At 36.3% G+C, this 13521-nt stretch overlaps 1 protein-coding gene across 4 annotated transcripts in view; it reads left to right on the top strand.

Annotated features, from left to right (window-relative positions):
* Nucleotides 1–13521, top strand: part of LOC137399459 (tight junction protein ZO-1-like) — a 64134-nt gene that overhangs the window by 47989 nt on the left and 2624 nt on the right. For 3 of the 4 annotated variants that reach the window (XM_068085586.1, XM_068085585.1, XM_068085587.1), the window contains 11 exons: nt 493–634; nt 1363–1502; nt 2533–2755; nt 3498–3668; nt 3912–4018; nt 4110–4264; nt 5208–5357; nt 6428–6592; nt 7262–7424; nt 10082–10266; nt 11755–11917. In XM_068085586.1, coding sequence (XP_067941687.1) covers nt 493–634; nt 1363–1502; nt 2533–2755; nt 3498–3668; nt 3912–4018; nt 4110–4264; nt 5208–5357; nt 6428–6592; nt 7262–7424; nt 10082–10266; nt 11755–11917 — 1764 coding nt within the window. The remainder of the gene's footprint in view (nt 1–492; nt 635–1362; nt 1503–2532; nt 2756–3497; nt 3669–3911; nt 4019–4109; nt 4265–5207; nt 5358–6427; nt 6593–7261; nt 7425–10081; nt 10267–11754; nt 11918–13521) is intronic. The other variant, XM_068085588.1, reaches the window with a different exon arrangement.

Below are 13521 nucleotides of genomic sequence, written 5' to 3'. Positions count from 1 at the left end.
ATAGGCAAGGAATCCGTGTAGATAGGCAAGGAATACATGTAGATAGGCAAGGAATACATGTAGATAGACTCCTAATTAAATGAAAGTTGTTTCTTTGCACAACATTCATTTTCACATATGACTCACTTCTGTGAGCATATGTTCATATTATAGGTACTTGAAGTGTTTCTAATTATCAACTATAGTGTGTATTATTACATCTGCAAGTGAATGTAATGACTTGTGAACAATGTCTAAACAACGTATCGTGTTGCTATTATTCAAAATGGTAATTCAAAAATCTAAAACAGGTGGAATCTTTTCTGCACACTCTCAGTGGTTTTTTTATCAAGTTGGAATAAATTTCTGTTTAAGTAAAACGTCAACTTGTAATAGCTCAGGGTGTTATCTTGTTTTATGTTCGTGTTGACTTTATGAATCCATGTTGCAGAAATAACGAGTCCATTTTATCCATATTCTCTCTACGTATTCGTTGTCATTCGTTGTTTGTAGCTTGGCTCGATACGAACAGTCATAGACCTGGGAAAGCACTGTGTTCTTGATGTTGTGCCCAGCGCCATAGACAAACTCAACTATGCCCAGTTTTACCCGATTGTAGTCAACCTCAAGTCAGACAGGAAGGATGTCGTTAAAGGTATTCTCTATTTCCTCTGGATGCCTTATTAGTGTAAACAAGTTGCATTTGGTTCATAGCACTTCCAGTTCACATTGTTAGCTTGTATTGCTGTCATTGTGGCTATCGTATGGCTATACGCTGAGATCTTGTTATATTACATTATTTACTGCTTTGCTTAGCAGGACGCTTTTGTAGAACCAAAAGGTGTTTACTGTAATGAAGGCCAAAGGTAATTTGTGTAACAACAATAGTTTGGGATGCAATTAAACATTTCCTTGAAGGCTTGCAAGTTACGTGTATGTTCGGTGGAAATAAGGTTCTACTCACAGTTTGATGTCCTGTTAGTCTGTGCACTCGTTATTCCTCTTACTATCTCATTCTTTTTGTGAGCGTAAACTCCATGTGTATTGGTGCGCTTGTGAGCGTAAACTCTATGTGTATTGGTGCGCTTGTGAGCGTAAACTCTATGTGTATTGGTGCGTTTGTGAGTGTGAACTCTACATGTACTGGTGTATTTGTGAACATGAACTCCACGTGTATTGGTGCGTTTGTGAGCGTGAACTCTACATGTATTTGTGCATTTGTAAGCATAAACTCCACGTGTATTGGTGTATTTGTGAGCGTGAACTCCATGTGTATTGGTGCGTTTGTGAGTGTAAACTCCACGTGTATTGGTGTATTTGTGAGCTGGGAAGTTTATGGAGACAATCCTCAAGTACTATGTATTAGTTTCTGATTCTCCGTAGATCTGAGAGCAAAATATTCATCCGCTTCAGCTAAAAACAGTAGGAAGTTGTACGAACAAGGGGTCAAGGTTGAGAAGAGTTATCCTCAGATATTTACGAAGGAGATAGAGCTGCACCCTCAAGCTGACTGGTTCACAGAGGTGTGTTTGCCAGACATCGTTGAATTTTCATATACACAATCACTCTACTGTTGAAGCCAAAATTGCTACCGACACATTTACAAGCGCATTGTGTGTGAACTGACCGGTGTACAGTATAGGAAACGATTTTATTGATTAGGGAGTTCGCTTGTTTGGGTAGACAACTCCGCAGGTTATAATATCGACATTAAACAAATACGACTGCTTTGAGATTGCTAGATTAAAATTTTAGTTTGCTTCCTAGTATTGTAGTTTCATGGCGCACCAAGGAAATGGCAAGCACTTCATCCCTCAAAGATAAAGTGTGTTTGCTGCTCAGTTTGAGCTTAGAAAAATTTGTTTCTTTGAGAAAGAAAAATTTGTTTGATGTAAAAACGTTCTCCTCTCTTTAAAAGCAGAAGTTCAAGAAAACATAATTTCTGCGAGTTGCTAAAGACATATTTAATAAGGCTTGAGAAGTTTAGGAAATGCTAAAAGGGAAAAAAGATGGCAACTTTTCACTCGCAATAAATCATGAATTTATAATAGTAAAATATTGTTTTAACTCTGTTCAAGTTGCCAACGATAACCATATTGCTGATGCTTGTTATATTGTCAATGTCAAATGGCATGGCATATGCTAAATTGTTTAAAAAATTAAGTTGTTTGTTGTAGTTGAATTGCTAATGCCTATTACATTTGTTATTGCCAGTACCGAGTGACAGCAACATTTGCTAACTTTTAATGCTAGTTATATTACCAATTCTGTTCAAATGCTAGAGCTAGTGTTACTACAATTGTAATTAAAGCGCTCATATTTGTCATATCATATATTTTAGTTGAAATACTAAAGTGCTTCATATTGTCTATTTTGGTAGAACATCTAGTATTTTTATAATTACCATTTGACAAGTCTTCTGCTCATATGATGTTGTCATTGTTCATGCCAGTGTTAGTTGTGTTGCTGTTTTTATCAGGAGAAGACAAACCTCTTGATTTTTACTTCCTCAATTGATTCATCAAGATAATCTGATTTCATAATTGCCTTTAGTTAAGGGAAGTCGTGGCCAAGGAACAAGTGAAGGCTCTGTGGATATCGGAATATAAGCCAACAGAAAACATGGCCGATGATTTCCTTTTTCCAATGGCGAATAGACTGAGTTACATTGGCTCAGCTGAGAATGAGATGGAGATGTCACGCATGGCCGATCAACCTTATAATTGTGGAACTTTGGATAAAACTATGGCTAGGTCCTCTTCAGACCCACACTTAGGTTCGTCTTTCTCTCGTCTCTTCCTCTCTAAATAGGTTGTTTTTCACCTTATGGTATATTCTGGAATTTTGTAAATTAGAACATTTGATACAAACTATCATTTCATCTATGGAGTAGATAAACTTTGATGAGATATACTCACCATGTTTTTTGCCATCTATTGAGTGTATTAGGAATATAACTCTAGTGGATAAACAAAATGTAAAAAAAACTTCACAGAATAAAACGGGTGATCAAATCGAATAATAAAAGGTAGAATAAAAGCCTGGAAAGTTGTTACAATGATGAAAGGTCAAGTCCACTGTGTACGCATGAAGATTTGCACTGTCCACCATGTCTCTATGTTTAGTCAACAGTCGACATCGTGACCATGTATATAACCAACTAACAAACATGATAGCCATGTGTGAGTCAGAGTCTCAGTTCAGCCACTCACTGAGAATCTTCTCCACAGTAAAATTTTATTTAAAAAACTATTTTATACAAAAAACTTGGAAACTTATAAAGTTCACTATAATTTATTTTACAGTAAATTCTTTTTTCTGCTCTCAATTGTTGTCATGTCTTTCTTCATATCTCTGAGATGGTTTCATTTTTTTTCTAAATTAAATTGTATCGCATAGTGATTCTGTTATCAAATGTGAAAATCAAGAGTTGTCTTCCCAAGTGCTTCTCTCATAATTACAGTCAATCGGTTCTAGTTTTTCCTGTTGGTTTAAACTCAAACCCATTTATCGTGCAGCTTCTCCTGATGCAGAGATGCCACTGACACCGGGCTATACTACCCAGCAAAGTATGCCTGCACCCGTGTCCAACATTAGCGGAGGGGCAGCAGCGCCATACGCCAGTCGGGCAGAATACGCTGCCGCTATGCAGAGAGTACCGAGAGATCGAATGCTTTCAGATTCCAGAGGTTGGGAGGCACTTGTCTTGATGAATTTAGTTGACTTTACTTTGCTTATTTAGTGTTGTTTGTCTATAGGTCGCTTTCTAGCTTTTGATATAACCAAACTGTCTTGCAAATGATTGACCAGAGGTGAAGGTCGTTTCTTAACACTCATAGGTTGTTAGGTAAAACCCCATCCGTCTTGTCAGATCAGTATGGTTCACCTTGTTTATATTGAATAGATGGTCACATGACTTCTTGCTGTTTCAGTTCACTATCACTCTTCTCCGTTCAACGGTTATAACAGCATAGACAGGAGAGAACATTCTGGTTCCATAGGAGGGGCTAGAGGCCACCCGTCAAACACTGGTCCCAAGGTGAGCATAGGTACTCGTATACCAATGTATTATATTATAGTGTGTCAACATGACGGTTAAACTAATAATCTATTTAATGGATTAATTGTAGCAAGAGTCTGACAACTCCAATTTAATTGGAGCAAGACAAGTAGACAGACACTCTCACTATATGTCACCTCGCAATGGCAAGTCTACCCATGATCCATATAAGTTTACTAGGATGACATCACAGCCAGGATTCTCTAAACCAGCTCCCCCTGTCAGGTAGGAGCTCCCAACACTACACTGTTGTTGATTGTTTAGTTTATTGCTAAGACTGCTGTTGTAACACCCTTGTCTGTTCTATTGGCAACCAAAGGCATATTGAAATACTGCCTAAACCGGTTATTTGGTAGAAATTATACAAAGAATGTTATTGAACCCTGATCTGTAATCTTATTCTCTACTTTTAAAGGGTCACTCATGTCAAAGTTTAAAACATCTTAACAGAAAGTATAGATTTTTTTATTATTTGAAATTTTGTTTGCCGTTTCAAGTGATCTGACTGCCAGACTGAGCCAAAACGATGTTTCTTAAGTTTGCTTGGAGTTGTCACCTCAATTCAAGCTAACTCGATTCAAACTAAAAAGGGTTATAGGTGAATAAACTCTGTGATTTAACTTGTTGTGAAGAGGTCAGTTTGGCTACTAATAACTCATTCAGTAAAACTCGCTGAAAGGCACTGCTAGTCTAATAAATTAATTTGGTTGATGTTTCTTATCTTTCTGTTTTTTTGTTCATTTTCAGCAAGTTAATACTGCTAATCAACTCGTGGTTAAGGAATAAAATCAAACCAAGATTTGCTAGTAATTTTATTTTTCCAAATAAACTTGTGGTTAGTTTGTCATACTTTCCAACCAAATTCGAGATTAGATTGTGTTTCACCAAACTACTAAATTGGGCATAACCGAGGCTGTTTTATTTTAATCCGGTAGCAGCGGCTGGTTTGTGTCTGCTGGAAGCCTTTTTGTAAATAAGTTTGCTTTGAGGATAGCTGTAAAGCTTTACCGCATCACCTGTTTTGTGCGCATAAGTTGTGTTGGTCATTTGCGTATGCCTCTCTTTCCTGCTTTCCCTTTCCACCTGGTATGACTGGATGATGTCACTATCTGTTTCTTTACAGTTGGCGTATTTTACTGAGTTCTAAACATTAGTGTGTGTTTCATAGGACGGACTCGATGGGCTCTGGCACACACTCGGAGAACCCGTATGGCCATTCTAGGCTAGTCAAGCAGAAAAGAGTCAACCACTCCATGTCTCTGGACACTGGCCAAGCTGACGAGGAGATACATATCAGAAACTATGAAAACTCCCCCAGGTACTCGTCGATTTCAGTAACGTTGCTTTTCTCTGCAGGGGAGGTGGTTTGGTGTATTTATCAAGTTGCTTCTAGTTCATTGTCAAATTTCAGGATAGACTTGGAAGAAAGTATTCTGTCTGTTCACTTTTATGTACAGCAGACGCTCGGATATCGTAAATTCCAGATAGGGGAAAAAATTTGTGCAGTTTCTGCTGCGTACGACATAAAAAATTCCATATAATGTAAAGTGCCAAGTAGGGCAACTTCTCAAATTTGATTTGAATGGTAACATATCTCGTCGTACTTGTGAGAAAAATGACATATGTATAGTGTTATATACACAACTTCCATGACATTTTAGTTCATCTTGGTAGATCATCAGATTCGTCGACAAAACAGAGAATAGGTAGCTGCGCGATTGTTAATAAACACTTGAAGGCGATCAATTGATGCATGTATTACAGCATCAGTCTACCAATCTGAATGTCACGAGTTGAGAGTATCGCCGAAAGTTGTTTTTATCCTAGCCTTGACCCCTGGATACAAATAGACTACGAGCAGGTAGACACTGTTCTTTGTATCATAAAAATATATATTTTTGTTTTGCTTTATTGTAGACATATAAAATATTTGCTATTAGTTTTACTTTGTAGAATAGACTGCTGTATAAAAAAATAAACAAATCGTTGTAAATGGTCGTCAAGTATGTGTGTTCCCCATCAACTTATTCTAAAATTATCATAGTCTATAAAACCAGTGAATTTGATCAGAAAATGAGACAAGTTGTTGATGCATGCTCATAATATTACAGTTATGGCACAGCCAACAAATTAAAAAATTAAGTCTAATTTTTTCTTTTTATGACCAAAGATGTGAGTTTGAAAATATCTTGGAATGTATTACGCATTTTACATGTATTTTAATGTTTGTACAACATGAAATCCTTATAACGTAAACGTTCCGGCAACAGATTATTTACGTTGTTGGAGCATCTACTGTATCTTCCTTTAGAATCAAATTTTATAAAACAGAATGCAATTCCGACTGTCAGGCTTTTAGTTTACATAGCTTAGGTTTGACTGTTACAGGCCGGCACAGGATACTCCCAACCCATACACTGCCGCTGGTAGGGTACGAAGGCCTTCTGGTCCAACCGCTACTTCTCACTACCTTCATCCACAATCACCAGCGGCTGTCGGTTCCCCCAACATATTCTTCCCGTCGACACCTTCAAGCAGGTCTCGTAACAATGGGTATGTGTATTTGCCCTAAATATATGTAGTGTTTGTTTTTTGTTCTCCTTCCCTGCAGTCTTTTTGAGAAAAAGAGATTTCTTGGCAAACTTTTCACTCTGTGTGTTACCTTTAGAGCCGGTTTGTTTGTCTTGAAGAATATTAACAATAGTAATAGGGTTTTAATGATTTTTGCAATCTTTACTAATGCGCCAATGTCCAATTTTGTTAATGAGTTGGTAATTGGCCAACTATCTTAGCACTCTGAAAATGTTGACAAATTGATAGCATTCCTTAGCAACTAAGAACAGTGCAGCTGCAATTTACAGCAAACAATAACTGTAAACAAAAGTAAATATGCACTGAATGTTAGACTGTGCACTTATTGGCTGGCATAAACAATTGTGTCACTCCAATTGGTCAATGATACATTCCCATTGATTCCTGATTCTTGAGTCGGTCTTTCTAACATTTTCATTGGCATGTAAAGATCTTTCTAACATATATGATGTAGAAGCTTATCTGTCAGAGTGGATAACTCCAAAGTTTTCTCTTGGCAATTTTGTTGCTCATCAAATAAATAGCTGTATTATTTATTTTATTTAAGAATAATATGTTTGTCTCATTGAAACTGAACAATCCTCGTTTACTTGCTGTTTGGCATGATGCCGATGTTGCTATACATTCCAGACATTACGCGCAAGGTCTGATGTCGCAATCGTTACCCGCCGATGACAGCGTGTTCCACGCTACTCCTGTTTCTATTCACGCAAATTCATCATACACCAATCAGCTTTACATGGAAAGCAAAGAGGCATCTGGTATAGCCCCCTCCAGTCAACCAGCCACTCAGGTATTTGATCAATCATATACAGACTACTATAAACATGACATATCAGGGCATACTCTGTCCAGTCCAAAGTCTCTCTGAGTTATTGTTCAGTCCCTTCTAGGATTAGCCTAAGCAGCTAGAGAAGTTAAATTTATGGAATAAAAAAATGATTGGCATACTGAAGATACATCAAGTTCATGGGCTAAATGAAGGCTAGCGATTGTAGAGCTCATTGGCACCTTCATAGCCTTCGATTTTAAAACCTAACATCTAATAGAGGTAAACAGCAATACTAGGGTTGACAACTCGTTTCAGTTACTGCCGTGATAGGAATGATTCGCCATCGCTTAACTCCCAACCGACTAATTTTCATGCGATCTACCTTAAATACCAGTTATTTCTCAGAAAAATGCTATAATTTAACTTACTACTACAAAAAACTGAATTGAGATAAGCGACCCATTCAATTTTCAAAATTACCAGCCAAGTCTCCTCTTTCAAATGATATAAAATTCAGATAGAGATTTCATATTACTTACATGTAGACATGTGTTTCAAAAAAAGTAGTGTTAGAAAATTTTCGATTTTCAAAAACCTTGCTGAAACAAAGTTAGAATTTCACAATTAAAATGTAAAAAATATAAGTAGTTTAGCAAAAATTATTGTTTTGCTACATAAAAATAAATACACAGTTATAAATAATATTTCTTATATAACAGTTAGTCATGAACGTAAAAATCATGAAACTCTAATTTCGAACTTTTCCTCGCAAGTAGCATCCTTCAAACCGAAGCATAGCTAATCTGCATGCCAATATAACTCAAATAAACTGTCATAAACATGTTTCAAATAATAAAAATATGTTTAATAACTCTGTTCCTGACTTTTCAGACTTCATAGACAGCTCTAACAATCAATATGAACCTATCGAAGTGAATGATAACTTTAGTCTTACTACGGTTGACTACCTAAAAGGTGCATTTTTATTCAAGCATAACGATTCAAATTGGCAAACTTCAAAGTTAATAAAAACTTTGAAACATTAAAAGTAATGTTTTAATTTGATTTATGCAGTCTTTCACTGTCTTATCACTTCTGAATCTGCATAATTCTGGAGCTGAAAAAAAATTGATCGCGAACGATAAAATTTTAAGTCGCCATGATGATTTCTGGTTCAGGTAGACGTCAATATGGGCTTGCTATTTTGGTTATAACTTTTGCCAAAGATATCATTGAGGCATATTTGTAAGTTTTTCTAATTAGCCAGAAATTTTTCCTCATAACCAATCAAAAATTTCTTTAACTTGGAAATAACTATACATGAAATGGGTGAATTTCCAAGGCGAAATAACTCGTATTAGTAACCTAGCTACGATTAAAATTTGTGAGTTAACTCGCGATGGTTGCGAATGAGTTAAGCGTGATGGATTTTGTTATTATAAATGTGAAATTTGAGCTTCAACTCAAATCTAGAATAGTTTATATGTATGCAACCCGTCGTCATGGGTTCTTTTTGATAGAAACATTTTTTGTTGGCCAGTTTGACACGTTAACCAATTGCGTCTTTCATGTTGTGTTCCTTCCTCGAGAATATTGTGCTGGTCCGGAGTTATCTACACAAGTTATATATTCAATCGTATAAAGACTACCATCGCACACATTATATTGTTGGAGTAGCGCTGTTGTATTTGAAACTAGCAGTCAGCTCGGCGGTGCACAAGATGTCTTTCATTGTCAATCAGAGAGTCCGTTGGCGAGTCTTTACGGGGCTGGTTTTCAGGAACTGGTGGGAGTTGCGGAGCCAAATATTTTTTGGTGCCTGATGGAAGCATATGCCTGTGGAGTTTGAATGGAATTGGGTGAGAAATGTGGAAACCCTAGCATTTTATTCAGACTAACAAACAGACCCACAGCAACAGAGTGGGATTTAATAATATGCAAAAGTGTTTTGTTAACTGAACTTCCTGTTTTGATTATATATCTATTTTTCAAAATTTAGTTTTGTGAAATAAATTCTGTTGATTTTCTGTCCATAATTGTGTTGCAGTGGCATAATTGAGATGCAGTGTTAAGACTTTCAAAATGTTTGAGGGCAATATCGGACCGACGTTCAGTAGCATACTGTGATGCCTTACTCTGGTGATTCTGTATCAGAGAAGTTCTAGCACCTTTGGTATGCCCACACTATATAGTGTTGCCATCAGTGGATTTAAATGTCACTCATTGTAACTTCAGATCGGATCAGAGTGTAAAAAATTGTTGTTACGCAGTAGTTTGGCCAAAGAGTGTAAAAAATTGCATAATGTCATTAGAAAATAATAGATATAAATGGTTGCATGTGCTTTTAGTAGTGGCAGCAGTTGAGAAACATCAATTTGAGTCATGCTGTTCTGCATAAAATATAATGACTTCACGAGTGTCTATAAACTGTTAACATCATAAGTGTATTTCATTATAAATGTATATAATTATACTGTTAACATCAGAGGTGTACTTCATCATAAGTGTCTATATAGTGTTAACTTGTTAATCTTGCCTTAAGTTATCTATAACTTGCAAGCAAGAGTTATTGTCTGCTGTTTAAATTATAAACTAATATGATCTTTGCTTGTTATTGTTTTATTAATATACTTTGACTGTTAAGTCTGCGCCTGTTGTATCCTTACTTTTGTTTGTAGCCTGTAGACCCAAGCAAGAGCTCTTCAGGTTCTTTTGAAAATTACAAGAAGTTTGTCAGTAACACTCCATTTTACGGAGCTCGAAAAGAAGGCAAGAAGTCACGCAAGAAGAGCACTGGTAGCGATGGAGAAACAGGAAGTGCTTTTGAGACATACAAAAAGGCAGATCCGCCTTTTTCAACAGAGTATGTGTCTGAAAACCTGGTGGTGGTCAAACAAGCTAGCATAGGTTATTTTAGCTTGGGTTCAGACATGCTATCGGGCTTCTGCTTCGCCGCCTGATCATTGGTTCATCTTGAAATGGTACACTTTGTTATTAACAAACCATCGCGTGTATGCTATCCGGTCTCACTTCCTGTTCTTATATAAGCATTTGGTAGCTAAGGGACCGAGACTTGCTATCATAGGGAATATGTTTTTAATCTTTAACTCGTTCGCACCCGACTAATTTCTAGCCCAAAATACTGCTAATTTTTCAGGAAGTGCCCGTAATTCAAATTACTACTACCGGAGACAGACTTGAGATAATTTACTCATTCATATTTCACAAGAACCAGCCATGTTTCATCTGTCAAATTATGTTACATTGATATAAACAACTCATATCCCTTTTATGTCGATCCGTGCCTCAAAGAAGGTAGTTTCAGGAAATTACCAATTTTGAAAAAATTGTCATTTGCTGAAACAAAAGTGAGATTCGCACCATAAAAGTTGCAAAATATACAAAGCTTGACTGAAATTACTTATTTATTACATACAATACATAGTTATGAGTATTATTGATACATATGCAGTTAGTCATGAACATGAAAATCATGAAACTCTAACTTCGAACTTTTCCTCGTGAGTATCATCCTTCAAACAAAAGCATAGCAAATCTATATGCCAGTATAACTCAAATAAAACGCCATGAAAATGTTTCAAATAATAAAAATATGTTCAATAACTCTTTTCTTGACTTTTCAGACTTTATAGACAGCTCTAAGAATCAATATGATCCTATCGAAACTGAAAGATAACGTTAGTCTGACTGCGTCTGGCAGCCTGAAGATTGCATTTTTATTTGAGCCTAACGATTCAATTTGGCAAAATTAATAGTTAATAAAAGCTTTAAAACACTAAAAATAATGTTTTAATTTGATTTATGCAGTCTTTCAATGTCTTCAATGTCTGCATATTTACTTCTGGAGTTGAAAAAAATTATCCCGAACGATAAAATTTCAAGTCGGCACGGTGATTTCCGGTTTTGGTAGATATTGAGATATGTGTACTAATTTGGTTATAACTTTTGCCAGGGACGTCATAGAGGCATAATTTAAAGTTTGTCTGATTGGCCAGAATTTTTTCTTTCTAACTAATCCACAATTATTTTTTATAATTTGAAAATAGTGATGCAAGGATTTGGTAGATTTCAGATGCGAGTTAACTCGCGGCTGGGTGCTTAACAACAATATAAATACGTGAGTTAACTCGCGTCTGGGTGCGAATGAGTTAAGAGCGTTCATTTTGTATTTTTCACAAAATGATTGCTACATGTCTGTATTATGTAAGGGTGTTCTTGATTGGCTGGGTGTCTACTCTAGCTTTTTTGCTTGAGTCGTCTTCTTTCCGCTAGGTCTATGGATGATTGCTCGCTCTTGTGGCTGGGGTATAACAAAGCCTGGTAATTGTAGATTGGATATGGAACCTACGCCAGATAATCACATAGTTCTTGATACTGTTTCGGGGGTAATCGACTCAGCTGGTGGTGTGCTTAGCTCTGAGTCTACTGGAGTAAGCCTGTACTTTCCCCATAATGCTATTCCCAATGGAGTCAGACAGGAAGTTTATTTCAAGGTGGGTGGGAGGCTAGCCTTAGCGCTTACTAAGAGTTCTCTATCAGCTAATTAATGGATTAGGTAGCAGACTATCGCAATAACAGACCTGCCAACTGGCTAACACTTACAATAGCAGACTTGCCAACTGACTAACATTTTATAGTGACAGGCTATCTAATTTACAAACACGTAACCACTTTGGATCTATTAAATGTTACTTGACAGCATTTTTAAATTACATCTATTCTTGATGTAATTTATGGTCATGATATTTCATTTTTCAGCCATGATTTGATGTTAACTCTTGCGCTACCATAAGCCGATGTATTGGCTTCCATGGTAATAGAAGTGCAGATCATAAGCCGATGTATCAGCTTCCGTGGTAGTAGAAGTGCAGATCGTAAGCCGATGTATCGGCTTATCAATAAGGTTCTACTTTTTTGTCATTACAAAGCCCGCATATTAGCTAGACCAATCAAATTTGTCTCCAGCGAAACAACTTTGTTGCCAATCATGTGCAACCAGTCGAAAATCTTGTTGCTAAACAATTCCATTTCTAATTATTTTTCAAAACGGGAAAACCAGATTGCTATCGTCGTGGCAATAAGAAATTCATCGCATTCTTTCAATGGTAAGGAAGCGTCAGAAATTTTGCGAGGGTGGGATTCACTAAACAATTTTATACTTATCTTGTAAAGAATTTTGTTCTGAATAAGATGCATTTTACAGTAAAATAAAATCTGCATTGGTGCTCAAGATATCGCATAAACATTGGCGATATATCGATTTTTTTTAAATCCATTCGAATTAATTTGGTCAGAATAGCAAATTCAGCGCGTTAGTGAGAGAGTTAGAAGAACATAAACCTAGTTTCAGAAACAAAAGCACTCGTGATGTAAGCTCCAAGCTTTGACATAAGGAGGTATTTTTGTCGGCAAAGCATGGACATGAATTACGAGCTAGAGCTTTTCCTACAACTAGTTACAAACAACTCATGAAGATTAACATTTAACACAAACAGCAGTTACACAATGTAATTGAGGATATAAATGCAATACAAATGAAACAAACTTTTTTGTGATAGAAGTTCAGTATACTGTATGTTCGGTATACTGTATGTACTGTATGTTTGGTATACTGTATGTACTGTATGTTCGGTATACTGTATGTACTGTATGTTCAGTATACTGTATGTACTGTATGTTCAGTATATTTTCTGTACTGTATGTTCAGTATACTGTATGTACCGCAGCTATATTATTAATCAATATAGTATACTATCATGTTAGTAAGTAAATTCGATGGTTGAGAATGGATTTTTAAAATTGAATTTTAATGGCTAATATTCTACTCACACCGTATATACAGTATACATTCTCCCCATCTTTCCCATTTAGTCACCGTGCTAGGTCGTTATGCTAGGTCTTTATGGCTAGCTAACGTGGCAGGTAATTATAACACAAGGTCCAAACAAATTTCACAAATACCGACAAAGTCTGATTCATGTTTATATATCCAGCATTAATTTTTAAATGGTGGTTATAAAATGACGCATATCGGTTTGTGCGTATTGTTTTGTGTAATATGCTAGCAAAAGATCCTTCATTTGCACAAATTGGAAGT

Source organism: Watersipora subatra, chromosome 7 (assembly GCF_963576615.1).
Source record: "Watersipora subatra chromosome 7, tzWatSuba1.1, whole genome shotgun sequence".
Classification (NCBI taxonomy): Eukaryota; Metazoa; Bryozoa; class Gymnolaemata; order Cheilostomatida; family Watersiporidae; genus Watersipora; species Watersipora subatra.
The sequence above is the reverse complement of the archived record's forward strand: the minus strand, read 5'-3'. Positions and strand labels throughout refer to the sequence as shown.